Source organism: Pseudopipra pipra, chromosome 8, assembly GCF_036250125.1.
Source record: "Pseudopipra pipra isolate bDixPip1 chromosome 8, bDixPip1.hap1, whole genome shotgun sequence".
Lineage (NCBI taxonomy): Eukaryota > Metazoa > Chordata > Aves > Passeriformes > Pipridae > Pseudopipra > Pseudopipra pipra.
Window position 1 is genome coordinate 25181797 of NC_087556.1, and position 12214 is coordinate 25194010.

Consider the following 12214-nt stretch of genomic DNA (forward strand, 5'->3'; position numbering starts at 1 on the left):
CTAATAACTTAATATTACCTTTAATTTTATTATTACAAGCTTGGTAAATATTGTGTAAATATATTAAATGAGGGTAGAATGTGCTGCTTAAAATGCTTCAGTGACTGTTTGTATTTAGAATGTTCTCAGAACGGATCAGAATGCGTTCTCTAATCCGGTACTTCATTATTCTCTTTGCAGGATGGCTCCAGAAGTAGTAATGTGTGAGACCTCTAAAGACAGGCCTTATGATTATAAGGCTGACATTTGGTCTCTTGGCATTACTTTAATAGAAATGGCTCAAATAGAGCCACCTCATCATGAATTAAATCCCATGCGAGTGCTTCTGAAAATTGCAAAATCTGATCCTCCCACGTTAGCACAGCCTTCAAAATGGTTAGTATTTTATTTACAATGTTCCTAGTTTGTAGGTTTTGAGTACAAGGCATGCCAAGTCATCTGTTTGCTAAACTTCATATTCGTGAGCATAGCCTTGTTGAACTTTGTGGTCTGGTTTTATATTCTGTGTATGTTTGTACATGTGTACACACACATATAATCTGCTCACACAATTGGAACTATGGTCTTTTTGTCACAGTTCTGTATAGAAGCTTTTATACAGAAGTACTATGTGGATTTTGCATTAAAATGTATGTGAAATAGCTTTTTACAAATGCAGTAACAGATCTGAAGACCATCTGAAAAGAGATTGTGTAAAAGCAGACTAAAGCATTCTTATACTAAGAAAATATTTTAAAAGGCATTATCTAGTTGGTCAATTTAATATCTTTACATGATTCAGTTAGTGGTGTAGTAGATGTGATGTATTAAAAATGCAGAACAAAAGATGAACTCTTCTATTAATGGGCAAACAGTTTAAAGGTTGTATTTGTGTCATGTTGGTCTTGGCATTCCTGTACTCTTCGTTTTTCCCTGAATCAGTAGAAGAACCTGGAATTGCAGTGTAGATTTATGGGAAAGCAAAAGAATATATGCTAGTCTGAATAGACAGAAGAACAACCACTACCTGTTTGCTTTTCTTGTAGGTCATCAGATTTTAAAGATTTTCTGAAGAAATGTTTGGAAAAGAATGTAGATGCAAGGTGGAGTGCAACTCAACTGTTACAGGTAGGAAGAGTTAATTGTTCAGAACTGTTGTTTAAAGGCAAGCATATTTTGTATTTTTTAAAAGCAGAGCAGTATTATAGTAACAATTTAAATTATTTCAAATCGAGTGTTCATACACAACCTGCTTTTAAAATTGATGCATTGATCCTTATTTGATAAAATTTGGGTAATTGATACCAAGTGCAGATCAGAGTATTTGTTTAACATATTTTGATGTGATATAGCTAATTACTTTGTGTAAGTAATTATACTTTGATAGCTGTAGTGGATGAAGGAGATATTTCCGTGTGTAGTCAGTTGCTGACAGGTGTTCTAAAAGCTTTAGCACTCAGCCCTCCCTGTAATGCTGTCACTGCACAACAGCTGAACAGGAATAGATGTGACCAGGTACATTTCATTCTCTTTAACGTCAGCACTCATTTACCTCATCCACAATCCATCTGGCATATGTTGAGTAGATTTAAGCAGCAGGGCCAAGCAGAGAAAGGAGATTCAGACAGTAGGAGAACAGGTACCTGTTTGCTCTTAAAGAGAAAGAATAGAATTCCAGTTTGTTTTAGGAAAAATTGTTCTAAGGACAAAGCACGTTTTTTTCTAGAAAGAGTCATCCTAGATAAAGCTTATCAGGAAATAACTTAACTGTGGAACTGAAATGAAAGTTGTTTCCAAGAAAAATAACCTTTTTAAAAATATTTCTACTTCTATTCTTTGGATTGTGAAAAAGGTCAGTATAAATGAATTATTTATATTTTAGCAAGTTTGTTAGACTGCTTACGCGATATGCTTGAATACAAATGTTTTGATTTTAAGACTTCAGCAGAAAAAATGTATTAAGACAGTTATGATTAATGTTAATTGTGAATCTTCAAATTTAAGAGAACCACAATAACGTTTCTATGAAGTTGTATTTCTTTCAACTTAGCAAGTCAGCACTTAATATTGTGCTTATTTTTTTATTTTCACAAGCATCCATTTGTTACTGTTACTTCCAATAAACCAATAAGAGAATTGATTGCAGAAGCTAAGGCTGAAGTTACAGAAGAAGTTGAAGATGGTAAAGATGAGGATGAAGAAGAGGAAACAGAGAATTCTCTGGTCAGTTTAAAATTTGCTTTTTTAAATATGCAATCTCCAGCTTACCATGGAGAATTATGTTTCTGATGTACTAGCTGACTTTTGCAGAAGTCTTCTAAAAATAACATCATAAGCATACTCCAACCTTATTACAAAATAAGTAGTCAACTATTTCAAAATTAGCATGTTCTTAAACTCCTAGTAATAAATAATAACTAATAAAGACTAACATCTTCATTTTTGTTTTACATATATATGTGATATTTTAGAAGTGGGATACTGATTTTTGTGTAAATGGTTTTAAGTCAAAATGACTAGATGGATGAGTGAACGTGCATTTGTATTCCATGAAGTGTTTAGAAGACTAAGAAAGGTATTTGACTGTTACGCTGTAAACTAGGTTTTACAGCGTGGCTGTCAAAGAAAAAAAAGAAAAACAAAAGCCCCCATATTTTACAAAGGCAGGATTGCTTTTATGGATGTATTTCTGGAGATGCTTTAAGAATCTTATAACGTGAATAGGGTTGCTCAGAGGGGAAAGCCCCAGTGTTCAGTGCTGGGGTGGCAGGTTGCAGAGTGCACAGACCGTGTGCTTCCTGACCTGAGTGGTGCAAGTGCCCGGCGCTGTCAGGAGCTGCCATTACCAGCCCTGGTGAAGGAGCCAAATGCAGGAGCAGGAACAGATCCCTTCATTTCCTTTTCTCCCATCACCACACTACTCATGTCCCCTGACCTTCACACCCCGCTCCCAGTCCACCCCAGCAAATCTCCAAGTGTTCATTCCCACGAGCTTCCTCCAGGACTTTATCTCCTAAGGATCATCCACCACCTCCTTCCACTGACAAGCTGCTAAGCCATCAATCCCTAGGAGGGCTGGAGTGAGGTCCACCTGTGACTCAGTTAAATATCTCAAAAGCAGCATTTTAAGAACTGTGAGGTAGATGCGTTCACATTATTTACTTGTGGTACCTTTAAACACTTCTTGGAGATCAACACTAAGCTTCTAGAATAATTCTGTGAAGAAATATTTGAAATGCAATTTTGACTTAAAAGGAGTTGTTTTATATATGCCTGGGAAACCCGTAAAGTAAGAAATGCGTGATCAAACCCATGCTTGCTGCAACAGCTAACCTGGGATGTTCCCAGTGGCAAATCAGGAGCCTGATCTGCAAATTACAGGGTTCTGACAGTAAATACAGACAGAGAGATATCACAATCACTTTGAAGAGTGAATGATCAATTATGGCTAAAATGGTACTTTATTATTATATTCTTTTGTATGTCTGTATGTAATCTGATAACATTCATATTCTGACAGTAGCAGTTTCTACAGTGAGGTAACTGTTTCTGTTCTAGTTCTGTATTGCCACTTAATCAGATCTGCTGGAAGTTGTCACCATTTTATTGGAGTTTTACAGCAATTAAAAAATAGATAAAAAAATTTCAGGCACTTTTAACAAAGAACACAAAGTGAAGTAGAAGAAGGTCTTACAATTTCATTTTATCAGTGCTGCACTAACTGAAGCTACACAGTTTTTTTTCTAGCCAAACTGGCACAAAGACGTGTCTTTCAAATCCAACTGTAGCTGGGACTATTGAGGAACTGAACTGATAAAAAAAAAACAATGTGAAAAGAAAAAGACTCTTGAAGAGTGGCTGATGACCATAATGCCTTTCCCTCAATCATAGTGTATTTTATTCAATTATGACATATGGAAGAGGGTTCTTATGAAACTTTCTGTTCAGGGCCTGTCTGCATTTTGTGAACTTGTTCTGTGGTAATGCCAAGTGAAGTACTCTGAGGTTATCAAATTCTTTGCCTGTAAATACAGTATTAATCTCTGTTCAGGTATTCTTCCATAGAACTGTGCTTTGCTTAAGTTACAAAATGTTTAAGTGTTTCTCTTCCTTTAATTTTTTAGCAGTTACCTGCAGAAAAGCGTGCATCCTCCGACCTTAGCATTGCCAGCTCTGAAGAGGATAAACTTTCACAGAATGCCTCTGTCCTGGAATCTCTCTCTGAGAAAACAGGAAGTAATGCAATTGAGGACAAAACAACTGGGGATGAATCTGAGGACATTAAATTTAGGAAAACAGCTGATAAGATATGCGATACTACCGTTAACGATATGGAAGTGCAAAACGGTTCTGTGCCAACTGGTGAAGATGAGGAAGGCAAAATAATGCCAGCAGAAAAGGACACAGAAAGCCTGGAAAAACCACATAAGGATACAGAACCCCAGAAAGGAGGGAAAGAACTTGACATGGTAACAAAAACAGAAATAAAGAATGAACCCAACCTAAAAACAGAGAAAGAAAATTCCACAGCAAATGAACAGACAGAAGATAATAAACTGAAAGTAGTAACCACAACTGAAAATAGTGTAGAAACTGAAGAAGGCATTTCTAAGGAAACTGGTGAAAAAGAAGAGAAGGAGAACAGAACAGATCTCTCGGGACTTAAGGAAGAAAAGGTCCCTGTAGAAAATACAGATACAGAGCAAAAGGAAAATAAAAATGAGGAGCAGACAGAGGCAACAATAGACACCACTACAGAAACTCTACCTAATGCTACAGTCAAAGGGTCTGATGAAGAAAAGGAACTAATAAAGCATGGAATTGACAACATTAAGGAGATAGGTGGTATTGCTGAAACACCGATCAGTGATGGGGATAAAATACCTGAGCTGGAGGATAAGCCAGTGGAAAGTCAGGCTAAGCAGGTCCATGAGATAATCAGCTCTGAAGAAACTGTATCAGAAAGCCAAGATAAAGTGATCAAAGTAGACAAGAAACTGGCAGAAAGTGAAAATGAGGATGTTAGTAATATAAGCAGCACGGAGGAAACAAAGATCAAAGACTCTGGAAAAGACGTCGTAGACCAGAAGGCAATACAGAGCAAGCCTGAGGATATTTCTAATAAAGTGGTGGATAACCTGACTGATATGGACCAAAATTCAGGAGAGTGCAGACCTGAGAATATCCAGGAAAACAACATTCAGACAGACAAAGAACGTTTAGAAGTTACTTCTGATGAAGTAGTGAAGGATAAGCTTCAAAATACTGTCAATGAACAAGGTGATGACTCTGAAGTCACTCCAGTCCCCAGTATTAGTATTAGCACTGAAGAAAATGAGAAAGTCAAAACAGATAATCAAGGCAATACTGAAACTTCCCAGCAGGTAGAGTCGGAGAATGTGAAGGAAAATGATGCCGATTCAGGCACAGGTTCTACAGCTGATAACAGCAGCATTGATTTGAACTTGTCCATTTCTAGTTTCCTTAGTAAGAACAAAGAGACAGGATCAATATCTTTACAGGTAAGTGTAAGCAATCATATGTTTTTTAATATAAATTCTCATGTGAGGTGTGACCCTAAAATTATTTCCAAGTTTGATTTTTGCAACAAAGAAAAGTGTTGAGTGAGAAACTAGTATGGCACATAAATACAAAACTAACTTTGTAGAAACCAAAGTATTGTAAATTGCACGGTATGACAATGTCTGTATTTTGGCATTTATGCTTATTATTTTCTTAAATTATTGCATAATTGTATTTTAAAAATATGGACTAGCATATAACAGGAATTCTAACAATATTAAATGTGAAGAATTGTGAATGGTTGTAGTTCAGAGCTGATATTCAAGAAGACGAGTTCAATACCTTACTCAACACAGAATCCCTGTTTAATGGGAAAAATCTCCTGTGACATCTGATCTTATCTTGAATTCCTGTCGCTTCCATCATCTGTCTCTCTGTTTAGATTTGGGAGATCCAAGGCAGATATTCTGTTGGGTTTGTTTATTCCAAACACTGCTGCTGTGGTTGTGCTGTGTCAATGCAGCAATGCCAGTATGAATGAGCTTATTCAGAGGAATCACATTCCAGGCTATGAACTTTATTTATATCTGTATACTAATATAATTATAGCCATACTAAGGTAGTAACTGTGTAACATGGGTTTGAATGGAAGAAAAACAAACCTAGAAAACCAAACAAACAAAACCCCCATAACTTGGCATAGCTGTGCTAAACATGATTTCAGGGTGTTTGCAGTAGCCCTGACACAGTGGAGCTGCAGTTTCAGCCGGGGTGTCTCTTCTCTTATAATGAAACAACAGCAGCTTTGAGAATTGAGATTTCGTCAGTTGCCAGCAATCTCATCACATGATTTTTGGCTGATATATATGAATAAAAAAATTAGACTAGCTCATTTATATCCAAAGCAGAAGTAAGTAGGTGAGTAAATTATTTTCTGTTTTGGAACTGTTTTTCAGATTTAAATGTCTTTTTTAGGTGACTGGGAAAATCATGATCGAAAGCAAACAGGAACTGTAGCTGTCTTCAGCTCGTGAAAATAAAACTGCATCAGTTTTGTTCAGAGTTTATCTGGATTAATTTTTTTTTCTTCTGGCAATTTGGATAATCAATAATTACAGTTTTCCTTTGCTGATGAAAGAAAGTTTCAGTTTATTAGAATTTTTCAAGTTCTCACTTGATTAGTGAGATACCTGATAAGTGAGAAGAACTCCAGATTACTATATAGTAGACATTCACAGAAATATTTGATCTAATTTAATAAGAAAAAGGAGGAAAAAGAATGTAATTTAAATAAGTACAGAATAACTTAACAATGCTTTATTTAGGAAACTAGAAGACAGAAGAAAACGTTAAAGAAAACTCGGAAGTTTGTCGTTGATGGAGTAGAAGTGAGTGTAACCACATCAAAAATAGTCACTGAAAATGACTCCAAAAGTGAAGAAATGCGATTCCTACGGTAAGTGTTTGTGTCAGTAAAATTTTCAAGACGTTGGCAGCTAATTTTTTTTCTCTTTGAATAAAAAAAGGCAGCTAGTGATCTTATTCCAGAAATACTTAGGGATTAATTTACGGTATTTTTTTAGTAGAAAGGAATGTAAAGTGTTTCTTCATACGACAGTCAATTCAAAACTAGTTTTACTGGACCTAAATTGTAGATGCTCCTTTTTGTCTTCTGTAATTTTCCTCTTCTTTTGCTTTCCCATCAATATTAAGTGATTCTTTTTCCTTATTAGACGTCAAGAGCTAAGAGAACTAAGACTTCTTCAGAAAGAGGAGCAGAGAGCCCAACAGCAACTCAGTAATAAGCTTTTGCAACAGCGAGAACAGATGTTCAGACGTTTTGAACAGGAAATGACAGTGAGTTTCTGGATTTTGCTGCTCTTAAAATACAACATCTTGATGGAGTAGGCAGAATACTGCTAGCAGCAATCAGGTGTTTCTTTTTATGATGGCTGTAGCTTAGCCTTCATTGTTGTTAATAAAAAGCAGTATTTTGCATCGTGGGGTGCCCAGCTTGTATGCTGGGACTTGCCTGCCAGAACAGTTCATCAGGGCCATGCCCTGCTGTGGTTACAGCACTGCATTGAACAGAACTTAGTTTCCCAAAAAAAGCTGCCAAATTATTTTCACAGAGTAAAAAGCGACAGTATGATCAAGAAATAGAAAACCTAGAGAAGCAGCAGAAACAGACGATAGAGCGCCTGGAACAGGAGCACACGAACCGCTTACGGGATGAAGCAAAACGCATCAAAGCAGAACAGGAGAAGGAATTGTCCAAATTCCAGAACGTGCTGAAAAACAAGAAAAAAGAGGTAAGAGACGATGACAATATAGAAAATAAGGAGTATGGGCGTAGTAAACAGTTGAGATTAGGTCTCCCAGAAGCCTTGTCAACTGACCTGTGGAAGTGTTACTAGCAGTCAGTATTGTTTCTTGTTTTACTGCCTCAAGTGAAATACAAACAGCTAACAGGAAGACTGAGGTATTGACTTAATCTAGAAAACATCACCAAGTTAGTAGAATTTATTTTTCACAGAATATTTAATAAAATACTTTCTCTCATATTAAATCAAGAAAAAGTATTTTCTTAAAGATTGTGGAAAATGTTTGAGTTTTCTACTTTAAAGAAATCCAGCTATGGGTACTTAGTAAATACTTATCAGATTAGAATTTTGAAGACAATAATACAGTCTTGATTATTACTGAGAACCACTTTAATTTCAGATATGTTTCTTTTTTGTTAGAGTAATTTGTTAGATTTTCATTGAGCGTATACTGTTATTGTTTAAAATGTCTTTATATGAAGTGAGAGCAGTAACACAGATTTGGCTTTTTAGCTCCAAAAAGAAAGCTAGGAGAGAGAAGTGTGGATAACCTAAAATCTTCTACAGTTAATCTCATACATGTCATACACTTAAGGCAAAATGAATGACAATTGACAATGACACCTTGTGCTATTAATTTACTTGCATTAGAGTAAAAGAAGGTGATGTAGTTCCGTGTGGATTTCTCATCTTAAAAGCTGTTTTGTTTCATTTTTGGATCAATTGTGTAGTGCCCATTTATATATGAATGGCTCTAGTGTTTCCTCTAATAGTTACTAGACTCAGATTACTTTAGAAAGCTGTAGTGTCCATGCTTTTGCATAGAATGATCCTGTAGCACAAAACTGCATTAAAGAAATGTTGTATTCAGTTTGAACCGTATGCTCAAATGTAAATAACAATTTTTCTTCTTTTGCGGTACCTCTTGCATTTTTGAGTCTCTCTCTGTTTACTGGTGATTGGGTCCTACATGGGAAAGCGGGGAGAATTTTACTTATTGCTCTGAGCTAAAAACAGTTCTTTCATGGAAACAGGAGTAGCATGTGGTGATTTGGACTCTGTTTTCTTATGATGCTTCCACTATTAAACAAACAGGCATTTGTTTCTGGGTGCATAGTTTTGTGTTTAAAGCTTAAAAAGGCGATGTAGAGTTTGAAGGAAAATGCAGCTGGTGCTCTAAAACTACACTGGAGTATGCAATGCTACATTTTTATAAGTCTCAAAACCAAATAAAACACATTAGCAAATTAACAGATTAATAGTCAGTTGATTTAGCCAGGTTATATTTAGAATCTTTCAGCTAATCTAGTCTAATTCACCTTGAACTGAAACACGTTCCATCCCGGCACACTGTCACGAATAGTTTCTTGAAAACGTAGTTATTGGTGGGTTTTGCTTTAAATTCTTTAGAACCAAACACTTGCAACCAAATAATACTTTGTTTGCTTGTATTATTATTTTAAAGACATAACCTGTGTAGATGTCATTTATGGTTGGAGACACTAATAATGGCATCTTGTAAATTTAAGTTATAGACAGTGTCAGAAATAGCTGGTTTTCCATGGAAGTTTTTTAACTTCCAACTGTTTTTCACAGTTTTACTATGAGGTAAACATACTCTGTAGTCCTTTTTGCCATAGTGCTTCAAGAAAATACCACTTTTGCAGGTGGTGGTTTTCTTAACTATTGACTCTTCTGGCTGCTGCATGGAAACACAAGCGAGAGATTCCATTTCTGAGAGCACTGGGCAGCATTTGCATGCAAAAAGCGGCTGGCACATCCCTTCTTTCTGCACTGCTGGCATGCATAAAGCACCTACTGTTCCTTCTCTTTTCATTAAGCTCTTTTCACTAAACTAACATCCCTGCCACTGAAGTAATGCATGCTTCCCAGTACCTCTAGTGCTTGACCTGCATGTCCTGTGTTCACAGTAATGCTTGCTGTGGAGAAAAAGTGTTCTTTTTGCCACCTTCTGCATGCTTATATACACTGTAGGTTTTATGTGAAGTGGAGAAAGCACCAAAAGAGCTGAGAAAAGAGCTCATGAAACGCAAGAAAGAGGAGCTTGCACAAAGCCAGCATGCTCAGGTAACAACGGCAGCTTCAAGCTACTAAAATACAAAAGGCAGCAGTATTCACACAGCTTGATGATTTCACTTCTTGTTGTTGTTGAGTGAATATGGAACTTAACTCAAACTAACCCTACGTACTGCTCTCTTCCTTCAAGTACTCCCATATCACATCTCATAGACTAAACTGGGTAGACATGTAGGAGCAGCGGTTCCCAGGTTTGTACTGTCAAGTGGAATGTTTCGTGTGCTGTACTGAAAAAGAATGGTAATTTTCTACAACAGGTTTATTTCCAGTGCTTTTACGAGTGGTAAGTACCCCACAGGTCCTCCAGATTTTAGAGGTTATAGTCAGAAGTAAGTTTTGAACAACACAAGTGCAGGAGAGGAAAATGTATATATATCTAAGCATGAGGCATCTTGTTTATAGAAGCAGAACAGATTAGGTAAAATGTTATTTAAATGTCAAAGTGTAGGTGTACAGAAACTTTGCAAGACATCTACAATTTCATGCCTCCAGACTTGCTGCTTTTTTATGACCCAGCTAAAAAGAGGGCAAATATTTTAGAAAAATATTGACTTTTTGTCCTGCTTGTACAGAGTGAGTTTCAACCACAGCAGAGCAGGTTTGGATTGAGTAACTTTAAGATTAAATGTTTATTTGAGTGGCCTAGTGGAAAATAATCGCAACTTTATTTGATTATGTGTTTAAGAGGGGATTTCCCAGGATAGAATGTGATTGAATTGCAGTGCTCTCCCTATACCAGAGATACCTGTCTAAACTTTTTAAAGAAACAAAACCCTAGTTTTTCATAGTGTTTGTAGCAACTTGGTTTATTTACTTTGCTACTTTCTCTTTGTTGAAGAGAGGTGAAAGAGAAAATTTTAAATGTGAAATATCCTTACTTGGAATGATAAGTACTAGACAAGGTGCAGATGTTTAATTTTAGAATAGTCATATCTACTTCTATGATGAGCCTTGACATTTTAAATGCTTATTACTAACACACAGCAGAGATAATTTCTTCCTTTTTTTAGGAATAAAAATATATTTCATTATATCATGACATAGGAAGTACATTGTGTCCCACAGGGCGTTGCTCAGGTTATGATTCAGTCTTTTCAGTTGTCTTCGTGTACGCTTTTCAACGCACAAATGCAGGATGTAAGTCTTAAGATGCAAAACAACAAAAGTTTTATTTTCCTCATTTTCCAGACGTGTGTTTTCTCCTCTCCTTCTGATCATATGTGCTGATCAATGTCGCTGCTGTCTCCAAACTGATTAGCACAAATTTGTAATGATGCACTATTCGTTGTCAAAAGGTCAAAATTACACTACTTGTGTAGTCTGGGCAAAACACTGAGATTTCACATATGCAATATGATACTGTTCTCTGGTGCTTATTATTTGTTCAGCACATGTGAGAAACATTGTGTGACTTGTATGCTGTGTGTGCAGTGAAACTATGTATTTTAAAGATATCTGAGTTTATTTTAAGATACTTATTGGGCAAAACCAAGTGGTAGCTTGAAAAAGGTGAGCTGTCTTGCTCTGTCTGCCTTTGAAACAACCTACATGTTCTTTGGTAAACTCGGTGACCTTTATTTTGTGTGATACTTGAGTAGATGTGGAAAGGCCAGAGTGTTTCCTGAGATTGCCTGGTTTATCTTATAGTGCTAGCAGGTATAAAACTGATTAAGATTTAGAGAGAAGAGCAGTGATATTTAAATGATTGTGTAAAGCTCAAGCTTAATCACTTTTTGACCATGACTACACCAGAACAGCTTTCCCCTACTCCCTTCAAATCAAAAAACTCCCAGGAAATTAAACATTGTGTTAATTATGTATCTGCACCTTCAGAATAATAAACTTGTAGTCTTCTTATCCTTTTCATCTAGAAAGGGAAACAACAGTATTTTTCATCATTTCATATATTTGATTAGTATGTCTCACTTAATTTACAGACATCACCTTCCAGTTCTTTTTGTACCCTCAGGTCTGTCACTGGCAACTTACTTCACCTCTGGTTTTGTGTTACCTTTCTCAGTGTAACTCTTCTGTCCACTGAGAAAGATGAAAGCCTCATCTATTAATAACTTTCCGTGAAGATGAAAACCAGGATTCTTCTGGTCATGATGAAAAGTGCTTTAAATGATCATTTAATTCCACCTGACAACTCTAATTAGCAAGTACCATAGGTTTGGAAAAAAACTAATAGCAGCTCAGGAACCCTTCCACTGATCAGCTGCAACCCAGTTTTCCCATCTCCCTTCCAAGATTAAGACCATCTTTAGTGTTGCTTTGTTGTGTAGAGCAGC

At 36.3% G+C, this 12214-nt stretch overlaps 1 protein-coding gene across 4 annotated transcripts in view; it reads left to right on the forward strand.

The window, feature by feature from the left end:
- The window catches only part of SLK (STE20 like kinase), a 50480-nt gene that overhangs the window by 26758 nt on the left and 11508 nt on the right, over nucleotides 1-12214 (forward strand). The window contains exons 6-13 of one of the 4 annotated variants that reach the window (XM_064663234.1): nucleotides 181-375; nucleotides 1026-1107; nucleotides 2074-2202; nucleotides 4107-5501; nucleotides 6828-6958; nucleotides 7236-7359; nucleotides 7635-7814; nucleotides 9822-9914. In XM_064663234.1, coding sequence (XP_064519304.1) covers nucleotides 181-375; nucleotides 1026-1107; nucleotides 2074-2202; nucleotides 4107-5501; nucleotides 6828-6958; nucleotides 7236-7359; nucleotides 7635-7814; nucleotides 9822-9914 — 2329 coding nt within the window. Of the gene's footprint in view, nucleotides 1-180; nucleotides 376-1025; nucleotides 1108-2073; nucleotides 2203-4103; nucleotides 5502-6827; nucleotides 6959-7235; nucleotides 7360-7634; nucleotides 7815-9821; nucleotides 9915-10988; nucleotides 11061-12214 lie in introns of all 4 variants that reach the window. The other 3 variants (XM_064663233.1, XM_064663235.1, XM_064663236.1) reach the window with 3 other exon arrangements.